At 43.0% G+C, this 19,902-nt stretch overlaps 1 protein-coding gene across 1 annotated transcript in view; it reads right to left on the bottom strand.

Annotated features, from left to right (window-relative positions):
• The window catches only part of c19h12orf56 (chromosome 19 C12orf56 homolog), a 78,912-nt gene extending 65,593 nt beyond the window's left edge, over positions 1–13,319 (bottom strand). Inside the window, exon 1 of the mRNA XM_060839236.1 lies at positions 12,900–13,319. Within this exon, the coding sequence (XP_060695219.1) occupies positions 12,900–13,154 (255 nt within the window). The 5' untranslated portion in view covers positions 13,155–13,319. The remainder of the gene's footprint in view (positions 1–12,899) is intronic.
• Positions 13,320–19,902: the final 6,583 nt, after the last annotated feature.

Genomic DNA, 19,902 nt, shown 5'->3' on the forward strand with positions numbered 1-19,902 from the left:
GCGTTTGGTATGTTTTCCTTTATTGGTTGGGAGGTCATGTTGCGGCTATACAAGACATTGGTTAGGCCACTTTTGGAATATTGCGTGTATTTCTGGACTCCTTCATATCAGAAGGATGTTGTGAAACTTGAAAGGATTCAGAAAAGATTTACAAGGATGTTGCCAAGATTGGAATATTTGAGCTATAGAGCTGAATAAGCTAAGGCTATTTTCCCTTAACCATCGGAGTTTGAGGGGTGACCTTATAGAGGTTTATAAGATCATGAGGGGCATGGATAGGATAAACAGACAAGGTCTTGTCTCCGGGATGGGGGAGTCCAGAACTAGAGGGCATAGGTTTAGGGTGAGAGGGGAAAGATATAAAAGGGACCTAAGGGGCAACTTTTTCACACGGAGGGTGGTGCGTGGATGGAATAAGCTGCCAGAGGATGTGGTGATGACTGGTACAATTATAGCATTTAAAAGGTATCTGGATGGGTATACGAATAGAAAGGGTTTAGAAAGATATGGGCCAAGTGCTGGAAAATGGGACTTGATTAGGTTAGGACATGGATAAGTTGGATCAAAGGGTCTGTTGTTGTGCTGTGAATCTCTATGACCCTATGACCACCCTTTGTAAACTCCCCTCCAAGCAATAAACTGGGAACTATATCACCGTTTCTTTACTGTCACTGGGTCAAAATCATGGAATTCCCTAACATCACTGAGGGTGTACCTACAAAGGTTCAAGAAGATGATGATCTCACTGAAATTTATAAAAGTCTTATAGAGCATGACATAGTGGATAAAGATAGGGCATTTCCCCTAACAGGTTACTCAAGAACTGGGGGAAATCACAAAATAAGGGGCTTGACAGGATAGTCGCTGAGAAGATATTTCCACTATTGGGGGAGTCTTGGGACTATGGGACTAAGTTACAGAACAAGGGGACACTGATTTAGAATGGAGATCAAAGGAATTTATTCTTCTGGAGTGTGCTGAATATTTGGATTTCTTTGTCCCAGAGAGTAGTGGAGTCTATATCACTCAAAGTGTTTAAAGAGGAGATAGATAGATTTTTGAAAACATGGAGAATTGAGGACCAGGAAGAGTTGGCGCAAAAGGTGAGTTAGGGCCTGCAGTGGATCAGCCATAATCTTATTGAATGGGGGGTCAGGCCTGAAGGGTCAAGTGGCCTTCTACTGCTCTTATTTCAATGCTTTGGAGATGCCAGTGTTAGACTTGGTGGGACTCTGAAAGCTAGTGTGCTTCCAATTAAACCTGTTGGACTATAACCTGGTGTGGTGTGATTTTTAACCTTATTTCAATGCAGCAGTCATAATTCTTGAGGATATTGTTAAATTCTTCTAATTCTGTTTCTGTCTGATGTTATGGACCAAACCAGACTATGTCCCCCACAAAGTATTGTAAGGAGATAGCTTGGACCCTAACTCTTTCACACAAAGGATGGTGAGTGCTTGGAATGTGCTCCCAGAGGAGGTGGTGGAAGCAGACACAATAGCAGCATTCAAGAGACACCTGGACAAATACATGAATAGGAAGGGAATAGAGGGATACAGACCCTGTAAGTGAAGGCAATTTTAGTATGGAAGGGCAAAATGTGTCAGTGCAGGCTCGGAAGGTTGAAAGGTCTATTCCTGTGCTGTACTGTTCTTTTATATTTATTTAAAGGCAAGAATAAAGTGCCGTTTTCCCGATTGGTCCATCACTCGGCATTAGCCAGTCAAACTTCAATCATGTGGGGACAGTTGAGACATTTCTCCTCAGAAGGTGAAAGTTATGGGGCTATGTTCGAGAGGTGCTTAAATTCTTGAAGGGTAGTGTAAGTAAGGAGAAACTGTTTTTAGTTGCTAAAGGATGATTAACCAGAGAGACAGAGAGGAGAGATTTAAGGTGAATGCCAAATAAACAAGAAGCAGAATAAAGATTACACACAGCGGAGTTTTTATAGCCATTACTGAATGCAGTGGAAGCAGATTTAATTAAAGCTTTCAAGAGAGAGTTGGATGGATGTTTGAAGCAGATTATTTTGTAGTTGTATCAAATGGTTGTGCCATTTCCCCTCCTGTGTGAACCACAACCCATTAGTTCAACAGTGTGATGACTAGAAATAGGGGCAGGACTTCTGCATGTGACTCCCACCCACAGACCTTGCACTTCAACTGTGTATCCAAATACTTTTAAGATGTCACGGTTTCTACCTTTACCAGTTTTTCAGGCAGTGAGTTCCAGATCCCCACCATATTTCCGAGTATAAACATTTCCAGCCCCAAATCCTCTTTAAATCTCTCTTCCCCTAAATCTATACACTCAAGTTACAGACTCTGAAACATTACTGTTGAACATTGTCTCTGCATCTTCTCTGTGGCTGGAACACTATTCTGCAACCCTAATGCACTTCGTATGGTATAATCTGCCTGTATCACACACAAAACAACACTTTTCACTGTACCTCAGTACGCGTGTCAACAATAAATCAATCAGTCTGTGAAATCACTGGATACTGCCCAGTGCTAACCCCCTGCCTTTTCCGCAAATTCCTGCATCTCTTGAATACATCAATTGAACATCACTCCCCTACTTTTCTAGAAATGTATGCCATGCCCTAAATACAGACTGTCAAAGATTTTCCTCACGTGACCGTTGCTTCATTTGGGAATTGAGTGCTCCTGACCTTTAACTTTCCTCTTATTTACACTATCAATACTCTTCAAGAATTTAAGCACCTCTCTAATATATTTTCCATGAAGAGGAATGGTTTAGAGGAATATGGGCTAAATGCTCGCAGAAGGGACTAGATCAGTTTAAGATATCTGGTTGACGTGGATGAGTTGGACCAAAGGGTCTGTTTACACATTGCTCAACTCTGACTCTGTAAGCAACCGTGGTAGTTTCCTCATGACCGTACCATCATAACTTTATCTTCTGCAATTGGTTCTTCCCTCTGTCTAAAGAAAATTAACGGGTCTGCCCAAATTGTCCTCAGGACAAAAATTCTTCACTCCAGGCAACATCAATATGAATCTCCTCTGTACCCAACCAGGGCATTCATATGTTTCTATCATGTGGTGATTGTCAGTACATTGTCCTCTTACTGAGATCCATCTGGCATGTTCTATCAGAGCACAAACCTCCCAATAATTCATTCACCATACCCTCAACACACCATGTGCCCTGCACGTGGCAGAGGCTGCAGACTGTACAACTGGACTTGCCATGTCTCTCAGAACCTGTTGGTGTGGCAGTGTGTCATCCTCAATCCCAGGAGGACTGGCTGTTCATCGACCTTCTGGGGTGAGGGTGCATCTCTTCCATTGTGTGTGGGAGATTTGGTAATTACCTTTGTGAGGAACATTAGATTGTTGACCACAGTTCTCCAACAAAATGAAGTTTAGAGATAATTTTTTTTGAATAAGAGTTAAATGTTTCTGCAGTTCGATGTTGTTCTTTTCAATGTGGCTGCCCGCTATTAGATCAAAATGATTTAAGCCATTACAACAATTTTCTTTTATTCATTGTTGGAAATCTTGAAATAATTAAGAAATAAAAGTGAATAAATGAAAAGGGTTGAGTTTACATTACTGAGTAAGCCATCTTTTCTGCTCATCAACACATCACAGAGCGGTGACAGCAAACATAAAGCATTAATTATGTGCAAGTGGGAATAAATTAAGCTTGAAATAGAAACATAGCACACTCAGCATGCTCTGTCTTTACTTTCCCCATCACTAGATTGATAAAAGGAAGCACTTTCGTGTTCGGCAAATACCAATTAAAATCCATCACCAGACTGCGGACCACTAGCCATTTGCTGGTTATTTCATTTGAAGTGCATTTGAGAAGTGCTTTTCTCTACATAGACACAGTGGCTCTCTTAGACACTCAGCAACAGCTCTTAGCACACCTTTTCAGTTCAATAAAGTATGAAAGTGTAAAACACGAGGGTAGTGAAGAAGGCATTTGGCACACTTACCTTCATTGGTCATAACACTGAGTATAGGAATGCAAATATTATACTGCGGTGGTACAGGACATTGATTGAGCCACTTTTAGAATACTATGTTCAATTCTGGACTCCCTGCTATAGGAAAGATGTTGTGAAACCTGAAAGAGTTCAGAAAAGATGTATAAGGATGTTGCCAGGACTGGCAGGTTTCAGCTCCAGGGAGAGGCTGAATAGGTTGGGACTATTCGGAGGTTGAGGGATGACCCTATAAGGGTTTATAAAATCATGAAGGACATGGATAGGGTGAATAGTCAAGGTCCTTTTCCCCACATAGGGGAGTCCAAAACTAGAGTGCATAGTTGGAAGGTGAGAGGGGAAAGATTTAAAAGCGACCTGAGGGGCAGCTTTTTCACGCAGAGAGTGGTGCGTGTATGGAATGAGCTACCAGAGGAAGTGGTGGAGGCTGGTGCAATTAAAATGTTTAAAAGGCATCTGGAGGGTAAATGAATAGGAAGGATTTAGAGGGTATGGGCCAAATGCAGGCAAATGTGACTAGGTCAGTTTAGGATGCATGGACAGGTTGGACTGAAGGGTCTGTTTCCGTGCTGTGTAATTCTATGACTCTGTAAGCAACTTATATTCTGTGATAGTTTCCTCATGACCTCCCCTCAGCTCCAGCTCTACCTGAGCTCGGCTTAAACTGGTGTCCTGATCTCTGGCTCAGCTACTAACATACCTACATCTGAGTCAGTGGATTTTGGGTTCAAATCCCATGCCAGAGAATTGAACACAAAGCTCAAGGTTAACACTGCTATGCAGTGCTGCAGGATAGCAGCATTATCAGAGGTGCTATCTTTCAGGTGACATGAAACCAAGGCCCCTTTAGCTTCACTCAGATCGATGTAAAAGGCCCTATTCTGTAGAAAGCAGGGACGTTCACTTTGGCCAATACTTATTTCTTAATCAACATCACAAAATAAAAAATGGATTACTTGGTCATTGTCACATTGCGGTTTGTGTGGGGCTTGCTTCGTACAATAGCAACTGCACTTTAAAACAAAACTGGCTGTAAAACTTTAAAATATTGGAAATTGTTTAAATGCAACCTTTCATTGCTTCCACACATCTTTTTTTTTGAGGGTCAATGTAGCACTTGATGTTTCTTAGGATCTTCAAGTCATGCATTAAAATTTTATTGCCACTCAGTGATTGTAAACATACAGATCTCGTATCAATTATTCAGAAAGGACATGTCCAGTGAAAGGGTTCTCAGGTTGTAACAAAAAGCGACCTTGATAAAATACAAAACACTTTTTTTCCACAAGTTTACACAGCAAAAATGTTTGGTAATCGAAGGCAATATGCAGTTTATTCTTTAGTTCTTTAACTGATTTGTAGTTCCTGTGCCCAGTGTAGATATAATTATCAACTTGTATATTATGTTAAACCCTGACCCAAGGCAAGGTTCTCGACACATTATGGCTACAGAGGCCCAAATCATTCAACTTCCAGGAAGGGGATGAATTGGCATCCCTTCTTTATTCAGCCACCCTTGGTTGATTTCAGTACGGTATCCCATCCGTTGGGAATACCTTTCTCCCAATCCCTATTGAACTAAAGCCTTCCAAGAAGCCAAGTTAACTGGGCTTTCATTAGTGAATAAAGAATGAGTTTATGACTAAATGCATGAAGAATTTGTGACGTAATACACATACAAACAGATTAGAAATACAAGGCAGGTCAAACAATATAGAAGTTAAACTACATATGGAGCAGTCTCTGAATTTTTTGTGAACAGTGGTTAGTTGAATTTTGGCAGTTACTTTGGAGATTACTAGGAATGTTGACACTGGCAGTTGATGAGTCTCTTTTCCTAGTCTTAATTGAGATTCTATTACTCTAATTTCTTTCAACTTTGGTTGAATTCCAGCTTTCAAGGTCAGAGAATTTAGTTTCTTTTTGTTTGGCTTGCTAGCTAGTTGACCTCGAGTAATCAGAGTTAAATAGACCCTTTACCTGCAACGCAGGGGTGATCAGTTCTTTGACTGTGACATTCACAGCATGTTAATGCTCAAGTCCTGCTGGTAGTCATAGCTTCCTTAGTCACAAAAGAGCTTCAATCTCACTGGGACACTTCAGTAAGATTGTAACTGGCTTGCTGCTGCAAAATGGCTGTCACATTTCCTATGTTATAACAGTGATTACATCTCAGAAAGTACTACAATGACTGTGAAACAGCTTGAGACATGATGAGTCGGGGGGTTTGGGGTCATCAGCTCCAGTTCATCTTTGTAGTCATAAGCAATCACACTCCAATCTCTTTTGATTTGCCTCTTTACCCTCTTTGAAGAGATGCTGCCCGACATTCTCATTGCATCATTAGGTGCGACATTCCTCGGGTCTCTTTCCAGACAGTTATTTAATATACATCCACAGCCATTTCTGGCTGTTTTGGTCGTCTTTTAAAAAACACATTTTGGGACTGTATAATACTTTGGGGTTTTGTTCCATGACTGTGACAATTTTGAAACAACTGAATGCGTCACTTAACCAAGTAGCTGGCACCAAACTATCCCAGTGCGCTACACATGCAACAATGCTCTTCATTGAAATAATAAGCTGACAGTTTAGATTGCGAGTAGGGTGCAGAGGGAGATAATTTCTCACGTTCCTGAAATGGAAACACCTTACACAGGTTACACTGACATCAAGGAAACCCTGACTCCAGCTTCCTGTCACTGTCACTATCTGGTGAGGCGTTAAACCGAGTCCTGTCTAACCTCCCAATAAACAATCCCATGACAGTATTTTGAAGAACAGCAGGAGAGATATATCCAGTGTCCTGGCCAATATCTATTTCTCAATCAATATGAGTCAAAACAGCCTTTCTGGTCCATTACCAAGAGTGTCTGTGTAGGAGTTGGCTGCTGCAAAATGGCTGTCACGTTTCCTATGTTATAACAGCGATTACATCTCAGAAAGTACTTCAATGACTGTGAAACAGCTTGAGACTTGATGAGTCAGTGAAAGGTGCTACATAAATGCAAGGGTTGCTTCAAAAACAACAAGTGGTAACTTGTGGGCCAGCTCCAGAAAATAAATCAAAACACAAAAGCTGCTGGTTTATCACAAAAGGCAGCTGAATCAGTGGCGTCCGTCTTTTCAAAGTGAAAGACCAGCCTGTCTGTTAGATTAATAAATTGACTTTGAATCCAAATTACACCAGAGTCTCCCAGCAACCTTCTGTTGTGAAGATAATCACCACAGGCTAACTTCCAGGACAGTCAGGGAAATAAAGCTTCCCATCATTTCTTCATACTATGTATGTGGTATTAACAGCACAAATACAGGATATTCAGCCCATCTGGCCCATGGTGGGACTTAAACTCCATCCAACATCATCATCCCCATCCACAATCTCATCCACATCTGTACATCCTCTTCTGACTTTGTTTTCTGAGTTGATCTAGCTCACAGCACGTTGCTGGTCACCTCTCCTAGTCCTGATTAAAGAAGTTTCTTTTCATTATCCCTGTTGAATTTATTAATGACCATCGTATGGTCCCTTTCAAGTGGAAACATATTTTCTACCCTATAGATCTTTCTCATAATCTTAAAGGCCTCCATCCAGCTACCCTACAAGAAATTTGTCCCTTTATTAATTCCCTTCAGAAACATTAATGAATGGTCTCACGGAACTAAGAAGTAATGCTCTCCATTGGCCAACATGTGTTACAAAAGCTTCAGACAGTGACCATCAAAATTGTGTGCTGTTCATAATGCTGCCTTCTCCTCGCAGTTTAATATCAATTATAACGAATGACGTACAAAAGTACATTACGAGCAGAATTTTCAAAAGATGTTGCTATATCTTTCAACATTAAAAACTGCAATTGATGTGATATCTTTTTGGAAAAATATGTTCCAGTTTTGCACTATCTTCTGTGTGAAATCCACTATGGTTTCCAACCTAGGAATGTTAAAGGCAATTATGAGGCAATTATGAAAATATATTAATAATCCAACAAAGTAGCAACAAATGGTCTCCATAAATAAACAGAAAACAAATTTAATCTGTTAATTATGCTTTTGTTTTGAGCCAGAAATGATTTGTTTATTAAATGTTTCTTTGAGTGTCAAACGGGATGAAACTTATGTCTCCCAGTTGATTAACTGAAAACAAGCCATTGTTGAATTGAATTGAATGTATTGTCACGTGTACCGAGGCACAGTGAAAAGCTTTGTTCTGTGAGCAATACAGGCAGATCAGATAAGTAAATAAGTTGTGGGTGGCATGGTGGCACAGTGGTTAGCACTGCTGCCTCACAGTGCCAGAGACCCGGGTTCAATTCCCGCTGCAGGCGACTGTGTGGAGTTTGCACATTCCCCCCGTGTCTGCGTGGGTTTCCTCCCACAGTCTGAAAATGTGCAGGTTAGGTGAATTGGCCCGTAGTGTTAGGTAAGGGGTAAATGTAGGGGAATGGGTCTGGGTGGGTGCACTTCGGCGCGTTGGTGTGGACTTGTTGGGCTGAAGGGCCTGTTTCCACACTATAAGTAATCTAATCTAAATAATAGGTAAACAGCAACAAAAACTAAAACACAGGTACAGGCAAATGTGAAGAGTCTGTGAGTCCATTCAGTATTCTAACAACAGTAAGACAGAAACTGTTACAAGACCTTGTAGTTTGAAGAAGTCTTTCCCAAATCTAATCACAAATCACAAAAGAAATCTAAAAAAATTTTGCAGAACAACTTAATAAAATTTAAACTCAAAAACATTCTCTTTTTCATTCATGGGATGTGGGTGTTAAAGGCTGTGCCAACATTTTTTTCCCTATCCCTAATTGCCTTAGAGAAAGTGGTGGCGAGCTGTCTTCTCAAACAGCTACAGACTATTTGATATCGGTAAGTGGCAGTGTTGTCAGGGACAGAGTTTCAGGATACTGACCCAGTGACAGTGAAGGAATGGCGATATACTTCCAAGTCAGGATGGTGAGTGACTTGGAGGGGAACTTGCATGTGGGCGGTGTTCCCATATCTCTGCTGGCCTTGTCCTTCCAGATGGAAGTGGCCGTGGGTTTAGAAGGTGCTGTCTAAGAAGCCTGGGTGAAACTCTCCAACGCAGCTCGTAAATGGTACACATTGCTGCTACTGAGTGCCAGCAGTAGACAGAGTGATTCACATTTGAGTGGGGTTTAGTTAATGTTGAGTATGGGAAATAATTTACTTCAAAGTAGGATATCAAAAATGAGCTTACACAGACTCAATAAACTGAAAGGACTCATAATGGAGGGTATAGTTTGAGTTAATGGAGTTATCTTTTCCCCAAGATGGGGTATTTCAAGCCGAGCATTTTTAAGGTGAGAGGAGAGAGTTTTAAAAAAGACATGGGGGCAAATTTTTTTCCACAAGGGGTAGTTCATGTGTGGAATGAACTTTCTGAGGAAGGGATGGATTTGGTTACAACTACTACGTTTAAAAGACATTTGGATAAGTACGGAAGATTTGGAGGGATATGGGCCAAGCGCAGATGAAACTAAGTTTAGTTTGGGATTATGGTTGGCATGGGCTGGTTGGGCCGAAGGGTCTGTTTCCATGCTGAATGGCTCTATGACTCCTCTATGCTATATGATTCATTTGATAGTGAAACGTACTCACATGAAATAGAAAGTGCTAGAAATGCAGGACTAGAACAGGCAGTGCCTGTGATGAGAGAAACAGTTACATTTTGAGGTGATGACCTTTGCTAACTTGTTTCACACCACAGTTGCTGCATGACCTACAGTGAATTTCTAACACTTGCTGTTTTGATTTCAAACAGCTAGTATTTGGCAAGAGTATTAAAATACTATAATGCAAGCTAGATTGCACAGGAACATGGAAGCCATCAGCAAAATGTCCATCCCTAGACCTTGTCTTTTCCTTTGCACAAAGTGGCTTGCAGAGGGCAGTTAGGACTTAACCATATTGCTTTGGGTCTGGTGGCACGTATCGGCCAAACTGGGTAAGAACAGCAGATTTCCTTCCCTCAAGGAAGATGGTGAAGCAGACAGATGTTACCACAATCAATGCTAGCTTTGTATTGGCTATTATTTCACAGACTGATATCTATCTGTTCAATAATACAGCAAAAGGCTTTCAGAAGTGTGTAGGGATTTTATTTTAAGTCTATAACTTATCACAAACACCAATTTCCATTTTTCCCTTTCCCTGTTGAGAAACCAATGCCCAACTGGACACGAACACAGCTCTGCCTTGTTGTAAGATAAGCCCAGTCACCAATTACATGCAAAAACCATGTGACTACACCAAAAGAAACAACAAAAAATAGAGGAGCAAACAACGGAGGGGACTAAAGGAGAATTGTGTTGGCCGGGGGGGGGGGGGGGGGGGGGGGGGGGGGTTGATGGTGCACCTCAGTCTCCGCGGCACCCACCTATCTTGAAAAGTTTCAAGATTACTGGTTCTCTCTCCACGGACACCCAGGCACAGAGATTCTCTGGAAGAGAGGCTGGCAGTTGGGAAATACACTTGCCTCCAATGCCCCTACCTGGATCTGGAGCAGATCCACAAGCAAACTAGGGATACTCAGCCTGCACTACAAGTCGGTACTTCAGCAATTTGTAGATACTTCCTAATAACCTGTCCAGGGATGTTATTACACACCACTGGAACAGGTGGCACTTGAATCTGGGCCTCCTAGCTCAGAGGTACTGCCACTTTTTAACCTTGGAACACTGATTCCTTTTCTGCCTGTTAACGTCTCAAACCAGCTGTGTGTGCACCAAGAGCGGTGATACAGCTCAGCATAGATCAGTCGGTAACTAAAGCCCTGTGGTAATGCACTATTCCCAAAGAGCCCTTTTCTTTCAATTCTAAATTTTATTGAATTTAAATTGCAACACATGTAGTGAGATTTGAACCTGAGTCTCTGGATTGCTAGTCCAGTGATATATTCTCTTATAGTGAAAAGGACATTAAGAACATGAAAGAGAGAGTGCTGGTTAACTGGACTGTGGGGATGGTTTGTGGACACATTCCTTGGGCATCAGTGTTGGGACATTGGCTTTTCCAGATATTGTCCGTGATAATGATCTGAATGATTAGATTAGATTAGACTTGCAGTGTGGAAACAGGCCCTTCGGCCCAACAAGTCCACACCGACCCGCCGAAGCGCAACCCACCCATACCCCCACATTTACCCCTTACCTAACACTACGGGCAATTTAGCATGGCCAATTCACCTGACCCACACATTTTTGGATTGTGGGAGGAAACCGGAGAATGTGCAAACTCCACACAGTCAGTCGCCTGAGTCGGGAATTGAACCCGGGTCTCAGGCGCTGTGAGGCAGCAGTGCTAACCACTGTGCCACCGTGCCGCCATGATCTAAAGTGTGGCATTCAGGGGACTGTTGCAAATTCTACATACAATATACAACTTGGAAGTATTGTTAACTGTAAGGTGCACATTGTCGAATTTCAAAAAGATATAAATGAGTTGATAGACTGGGCAGATTGTTCATTGCAGAGAAGTATGGACAGGAAGAACATGGAGAGGCAGCAAGGATGCAAATCTAAAGGGTTGCAGAAGCAGTGGGACAATGGGTGGAGATGTACCAAGTCACTATAAGTGGCAGGACAGGCTTGGAGAGCTGTTAACAAAGTGCCCCCGGTTTTATTTAGAGAGTGTAAAGTAGGTTATGTTGAACTAACATGGGGTTCCCAATTTATGACTTAGGAACACTTGTACTTACAAACTCAATCACACACAGGGATGTAATTTTAAAAGACTCGACATATGAACATTTCTGTACTCATGAACAGTTGCTTTCTATTGTCCTATTCGAACTGGCGCACAAATCTTCTTGCGAGCGGACTCAGGAATAGTACCCGTTCACAACCCAGAGAACTGTCGATATATAGAGTACAGAGTGTGGTGCTGAAAAAGCACAGCAGGTCAGGCAGCATCCGAGGAGCAGGAGAATCGACGTTTCCGTCATAAGCCCTTCATCACCCTCTCAACTCTGACCTCCAGCATCTGCAGTCCAGACTTTCTGCCACTGTCTATATATACATCAACTAGAGTACTGCATCCAGTTCTGGGCACCATACCACAGGAAGGATGTGAAAACTTTGCAGAGATTTGTAGAGGTTTGCCAGAATGGTTCCAGAGGTTAGACAGTTACGGGGATATTCGATTGAAGCGTTCAAAATCACGAGGAGCCTGGACAAAGCAAACAGGGAGAGAATCCTCCCAGTCGTGAAAGGATTGAGAATGAGAAGTAAACGGGTATAACTGGTAAAAGAAGGAAAAACGTGATATGAGGGAACACTTTTTCAACCACAACAAGGGTCTGCAACGATCCAGTCGAGATTTTCAAAAGAACGAACGGGCAGGGATATTGGGAAGAGACTGGAGAATTCAGAACGCCAACACAGACACGGTGGGCCGAAAGGTCGCCGTCAGGGCTGTAACGATTTTATGTTTAAGAGTTGTACGCATTTATCAAAGTAAAGCACGCCACATTTATGACTAAATTTTTACTTTCATGATTTTTTTATTGTTTAAACTCTTTAACCTTGGAACATTGATTCCTTTTCTGCCCGTTAACATCTCACGCCTCCCTGCAAAACGGCGATGTGTGCACAAAGAGCGGTAATACAGCTCAGGGTAGATCAGTCAGTGACTAAAGCTCTGTGATAATGCACTGTTGCCAAAGAGTACAATTTAAACATGGTCCCTGGTGTCTTGCAGTGTATTTTAATGTAAACATCTAAGTCATCTGATTTACTGATGATTGCAAACTGGTCAAACCTCTACCAGTCGCAGTAAAACAAGGGGAAACTTGCAACAAAAACGTTCCAAAATCAGACTTACAAAGAGCGCCGTCGAAAGAAGACAACAAATTAAAAGTGGAGTTGAAAAATCCAAAAGTGACAGGCTAGCTCACCAGCTCGATTGCAACCACATCACTGAGATGCACCGCCTCGTGGATGGTCTTGGGTGGGTTCTGCGTCAAGTAGATGCACTCGTCGGTCAGAATGACATACTCGAAGGCTTTCTTGCTCTTCCTCTCCGACACCACGATGCACGCCTCGTACATTCGGATCTTGTTGAATACGCTCTCCTCCAAGTGTCTCTTCAGGAAGAAATCGAGCTTGTCGTGCCGCTTGGAGGGGAATATGTCCAGCTCACTCCTCGCCATGGAAGGCAGGGAGTGGGGTAAAAGAAAAAGTTGTTTGGGGGGGGGGAAATGGTCCCTCGGATCAATAGGATGGAAGAGATAGAGGGAAGTGGGGGAGACACTTTCTGGCTGAAATTGCTACTTTCATTTGTTGCCAATTTCATGAATTGTTACTCGCGTCAGGCGCGCGCCCCCGGGGAACCCCCACCCTCTGTTGCGTCACAATGGCAACAAGCGCCAATCACAACCCGAGCCCGGCACTCCCGCCCCTTCATTCAAAACAAACCAGCATCTCCTGGAGGATCTCTGACATCAGCCGCGGAGACAGGCAGAAAGTTTCGAGTCCAGTGACCTCCTTCTTCAGAGCCCCATTCCTTCATTACACCGAGAGAACCTTTCCTGGTCACTCAGGGGTTAGGATTCTGCTCTCAGCACCGGTCCCATTCCCGGTCAGGGGCACACACCTCACTTGGCAGGATGGCTATTTGACACCAAGGTATACACGGACCGAGGTTATCATAAAGGTCTCGCCTTCTCGACATCTCCCCCTGCCCAAGGGGTGTTGCCTCAGGTTAAACCACCACCAGTCACTTCTTTCTAATGGGAGAGCAGCCCAGGTAAGACCAGGGTTATCTGATGAAGGGTAAGCGCTCCGAAAGCTAGTATTTGTAAACAAACCTGTTGGGCTATAACCTGGTGTTGTGTGATTTTTAAATTTGTCCATCCCAGTCCAATACCTCCACGTCATGGTAAGACTGTAACAACTTTACCTTTACTCACCTTTTACACTCAGAGTGAAAAATAGTGTTTGATACTGATTTGCCTCTCTTGATTAACTGTTTAATTTCACACCCACCCACCCCACCTCACCCACCCATTGAATCTCCACTCCAAATTACATTGAGAAGACATCAATTTAAGCCATAAAACCATAAGACATGGGAGCAGAAATTAGGCCATTTGGCCCATCGACTATACTCCACCAATCATGGTTAATAGGGTTTTCAAACCCATTTTCCCACTTTCTCCCCATAATCTTTGATCCCCTTAACAATCAGAGAACTTATCTCTTTCTGTTTTAAATATACTCAATGACCTGGCCTTCACAACCTTCTGTGGCAATGAATTCCATAGATTCACTACTCTCTGGCTGAAGGCATTTCTCCTTATCTCCATTCTAAATATCTTCCCTTTACTCTAAGGCTGTGCCCTTGGGTCCTCGACCCTCCTGCAAATAGAAACACCTTCCCAATGTTCACTCTGTCCAGGCCATTCCAGTACTCTGCAGGTTTCAATCAGATCCCTCCACCCCCTCCCATATCCTTCTAAACTCTATCAAGTATAGTCTCAGAGTCCTCAAACATTCATCATACGTTAAGTCTTTCATTACTGGGATAATTTCTGTGATCATGAGCCAAGTCCCACCCTCTACAGAGGTGTGTCATGACATCTCTGAACATGTTGATTAGAATTTTTTAAAAATCTGGAATTGGAAAACAATTTTGGAAAAATTTTCGACAAGGTTTCCCATGGGAGACTGGTCAGCAAGGTTAGATCTCACGGAATAAAAAAGTGAGGTCTGCAGATGCTGGAGATCAGAGCTGAAAATGTGTTGCTGGTTAAAGCACAGCAGGTTAGGCAGCATCCAAAGGAACAGGAAATTCGACGTTTCGGGCCAGAGCCCTTCATCAGGAATGATGATACGTCGAATTTCCTGTTCCTTGGATGCTGCCTAACCTGCTGTGCTTTAACCAGCAACACATTTTCAGCTCTGATCTCCAGCATCTGCAGACCTCAGTTTTTACTCGAAGATTTTAACCTACTGCGAATCCTCTTGCAAGGATGCCTTCCTTGAAGAAGCTCTCTTCCTCCCTCTACAAGGATTTCAGTGAGTCTTTCTCTCACTGCACCCCCCAGGTCATCTCCTCTGCACAGAAGCTCTTCAGCCACGTTCTCAAACAGACCCGCTACCACAGCCACATCTCCTTCCTCACATCTCCATCGCCCCTCCCCCAAGTCCCTCCTCCCTACCTTTTATCTTAGCCTGCCTGGCACCCTCTCCTCATTTCCCTCCTCCCTACCTTTTATCTTAGCCTGCCTGGCACCCTCTCCTCATTTCCCTCCTCCCTACCTTTTATCTTAGCCTGCCTGGCACCCTCTCCTCATTTCCCTCCTCCCTACCTTTTATCTTAGCCTGCCTGGCACCCTCTCCTCATTTCCCCCCTCCCTACCTTTTATCTTAGCCTGCCTGGCACCCTCTCCTCATTTCCCTCCTCCCTACCTTTTATCTTAGCCTGCCTGGCACCCTCTCCTCATTATCTCCTTCCTCACATCTCCATCGCCCCTCCCCCAAGACCCTCCTCCCTACCTTTTATCTTAGCCTGCCTGGCACCCTCTCCTCATTCCTGATGAAGGGCTCTGGCCCGAAACGTCGAATTTCCTGTTCCTTGGATGCTGCCTAACCTGCTGTGCTTTAACCAGCAACACATTTTCAGCTTAGATCTCACGGAATACAGGGAGAACTAGCCATTTGGATACAGAACTGGCTCAAAGGTAGAAGACAGAGAGTAATGGTGGAGGGTTACTTTACAGACTGGAAACTTGTGACCAGTGGTGTGCCACAAGGATCGGTGTTGGGTCCACTGCTTTTCATTTACATAAATGTTTTGGATGTGAACATAGGAGGTTTAGTTAGTAAGTTTGCAGTTGACACCAAAATTGGAGGTGTAGTGGACAGCGAAGAAGGTTACCTCAGATTACAACAGGATCTTGATCAGATGGGCCAATGGGCTGAGGAGTGGCAGATGGAGTTTAATTCAGATAAATGCAAGGTGCTGCATTTTGGGAAAGCAAGAAAGCGTTTGGTATGCCTTCCTTTATTGGTCAGAGTATTGAGGACAGGAGTTGGGAGGTCATCTTGCAGCCATACAGGACATTGGTTAGGTCACTTTGGAATATTGCATGCGATTCTGGTCTCCTTCCTATCGGAAGGGTGTTGTGAAACTTGAAAGGGTTCAGAAAAGATTTATAGTGATGTTGCCAGGGTTGGAGGATTTGAACTACAGGGAGAGGCTGAACAGGCTGGGGCTGTTTTCCCTGGAGCGTCAGAGGCTGAGGGGTGACCTTATAGAGGTTTATAAAATCATGAGGGGCATGGATAGGATAAACAGACAAGGATTTTTTCCTGGGGGTGAGGAGTCCAGAACTAGAGGGCATAGGTTTAAGGTGAGAGGGGGAAAATATAAAAGGGACCTAAGCAGCAACTGTTTCACACAGAATGTGGTACGTGCATGGAATGAGCTGCCAGAGGAAGTGGTGGAGGCTACTACAATTGCAACATTTAAAAGGCATCTGGATGGGTATATGAACAAGAAGGGTTTGGAGGAATATGGGCCAGGTGCTGGCAGGTGGGACTAGATTGGGTTAGGATATCTGGTCGGCGTGGACAAGTTGGACTGAAGGGTCTGTTTCGGTGCTGTACATCTCTATGACTCTATAACTAAAGCTGACTGTGGTTCACTCAGTTTGTACATTCGTTTCCCTCTCTTCAGTACCCCATGGATACAAGTCCCACTCCAGGACCTGAGCATAAGCATCAAGGCTGAAGCTTCAGTGCAGTATCGAGAGAGAGCTGAAGAAGTCATACCAGAATTGAAACATTAACTGTTTTTCTCTCTATAGATGCTGGCAGTCCTGCTGAGTTTCTCCAAACTTTTTTGATGGTGTTGATGTTTTAAAATTTTCTCTGAGGAGTTAGATCACTGGATCAGAAGAGAACTGATTGTGTGTGAATGTATGTTACAGTCCACTCAGTGAATCTGAGTTATAGCAAGTTTTGAGAAGATTTGTTGCTCAGGTTGAGGTTCTGGGTGTAGGTTTGCTTGCTGAGCTAGAAGGTTCGTTTCCAGGCATTTCATCTCCCTACTAGGTAAGATCTTCAGTGGGCCTCCAGGCGAAGCGGAAGATGTTACCTAGGAGGGTGACGAAATATCTGGAAATGAACCTTCCAGCTCAGCGAGCAAACCTACATCCAGAGTCTGAGTTGTAACATGCATATTGTGGTTTGGAACTTTGGTTGGTGCTGGTGGAGGGACCAACTTTCCAACACATAGACATTGGCTAACCAGAACCTTCACCCTCTCTGCTCGATAATGCGATGTGATGGAAGGATTTACAGGTGCAAACTTGGCCTGTTTGGCAGCAATATGAATGCATCTAGCCTGGCCATCAGGCCCTGGGATGGGATTTGAATGCAGAGTTTCTGGTTCAGGTGCATGACTCTGTGTGCTGCAGCACAAGAGCTCCTCCACAGTGTGATGGATATGTAAACAAAATATTGTTTCATTCCTAAACGACATATAATTACCTCAAACACTACTTCACAGAAAGACAACATGAGAATGCACAATCATCTCCAGTTGATAGTTTTAGATAATGTTTTGCTTGGGAAGATTTCAGATCAGAGCTGATAACAGTTTGCACATCTAATGTGAGGGTCAGTAGCAGCAAACATTTCAAACAACCTCTACTTGAGTGGCAATCCAAGTAAGTTATACAAAATTATATTAAGGTAAATAGAGATCCTGGTGAGGGCAGCGATGGCTTAAACGTAACTCCCTCACCTGGAGACACTTTATTTTGAACAAGCAATTTTTTTATATATAAGGGCTGGCAAGGTCACCAGATCATGGAAGAGCAGCTCAATTGATATATAACAAAATACAAGAACAGAAAATGTTGGAATAATGTAGTATTGATAAGGAGAGCTGACAAGTCACTGTTTTAAGTGTAAAGCTCTTAACAAAACAGGCAATGGAATAGCTGACTCCTTCCATAAACAGGGTTCACTGTCCCTTCACTCCAACCCATTACAGAGGTAACCAGAACTTTGAGACTGGCTGTTTCTAGCTGAGAAAAAGTCAGGAGGGGATAGGATGAGAAAACCATTCACAAAAAGAGCATTTTTTTTTATCTGCTAGAACTTCTCTCAAAGAACATCACCTTTGTCAAAGTGAATTTTTTTTATGAGCAAGAATGTACTTTGTATCCATGAGGGATGGAATGCTATAAAATGGTTTCACACACCAGAAATTATAATTGTTGCAGGGTTTATCTCTGCTGTTTATGGAAAGCATCTTGCTAATATATTCATTTTTAAAGTCTCCTGTAACACATCAACTCAAAAATAACTTCACAACATCCTAAACATGTATCCCAAAGGCATGTCTGTATCAGTGAGGCTTTGGAATTAAGCGAAATCAGTCAGTGACCCGCAGACATTAAAGATGCGCAATAGATATCGATCTACAACATTTGGGTAATGTACCTACCACACCCATGATCACTTCCATCCAGAAGGATAAGGGCAGCAGAAACATGGGAACACCTATAACCCACAAGTTCCCTTCCAAGCCACTTGTCTTCCTGTCTTGGAAATATATCACTGTTCCTTCACTGTTGCTGGGTCAATATTTTGGATTCCCTCCCTCATGGTAATGTGGGTCTACCTCTAGCACATGGACTGCTGTGGTTCAAGAGGGCAGCTCACCACCATCTTCTTGAGGGCAAATGAGGAGGGAGTCAATAAATGTTGGCCCACAAGTAATTAAAACAACAGCCTGTAGTGGACACAGGGCCATGAATGAAATCAGTTGAGTTTCATTCATTGTCTGCTCTGCCATTTAAATATGTACAACTTAAAGCGGCATCTTTTTTTGGTCAATGCCAGTAGTTTGACCTTGTGCTTGCAGGTGATTTCAAAACAAAAGGAAGCATTTAGATTTATTTTGATGTAAGATTCCAGAGAAAGGTTCTTCAAGAAGGCACGACCATCACCTTCTCAAGGACAACTGAGGAATGGGCAATATATGCTGACCTAGCCAGTGATGCCCACATCCCATGATTCTTGATTGAAAGACAATGACTGGAAAGGTGGGAATAATTTCAGCAGCTGCCATTTTAGTTTATGCTGTACATGCTAAGAAACATGTTTTTTTGTATATGTTTCACTATTCAATGGCAATGGGGAGAGCATGCATTTTATTTTACTTTCAGGAGTCACTTATTTTATTGGCTCTGTGCACATTCTATTCCATACCCTCTGGAATCCTCAGCTTATCCAGGAAGCCACTGCCTCCATTTTAACCCCAGTTTGAGATCACCTACCATCCTGTGCGCAATGTTCCACATCAGAATCCAGTCATTTCAAATTTAATATCATGTTCAGATTCCCTCCCCATCAGTCACTGAAACCTGGTCGATGAACTATGGGATTTCGGAGCAGCAGTGGGCTGTATATCCTTTCCAGCCTGCCCTGCTAATTCAATATGACTGATCTGGTTGTTGTCTCAATTTTCTGTCTGCCTCCTGCACAGCCTTTGATCCAAACTGGATGTCTTAAGAATTCTCCCTCCATGTGGCTCTGGACTGCAGGGCCCCACAACCTCCTTTGTCACAATATTGGCAGCTGCCTGAATGCCTTAAATTCCCTCCCAAAATCATATTTAAACCCAGGAATATCTTCCCTAAGTACAGCTGTAATGCTTTCCCTTACCAAAGACACCACTCGCCCTCCTCTCTTGCCTCCCTTTCTATCCTTCCTATAGCATTTGGTCCCTGTCCCAATATCTATGTGGCCTCGTACCAAAATGACTAATAATGTGCGAGAGACATCTGGGTGTATATGTATACAACTTGCTAAAAATAACAGGATAGACAGAGCTGTTAGTAAAACATAAAATGACTTAGAAATAGTACAGTTAACGTAACT

The sequence above is a fragment of the Hemiscyllium ocellatum genome, chromosome 19 (genome assembly GCF_020745735.1).
Source record: "Hemiscyllium ocellatum isolate sHemOce1 chromosome 19, sHemOce1.pat.X.cur, whole genome shotgun sequence".
In the NCBI taxonomy this organism is placed as follows: Eukaryota; Metazoa; Chordata; class Chondrichthyes; order Orectolobiformes; family Hemiscylliidae; genus Hemiscyllium; species Hemiscyllium ocellatum.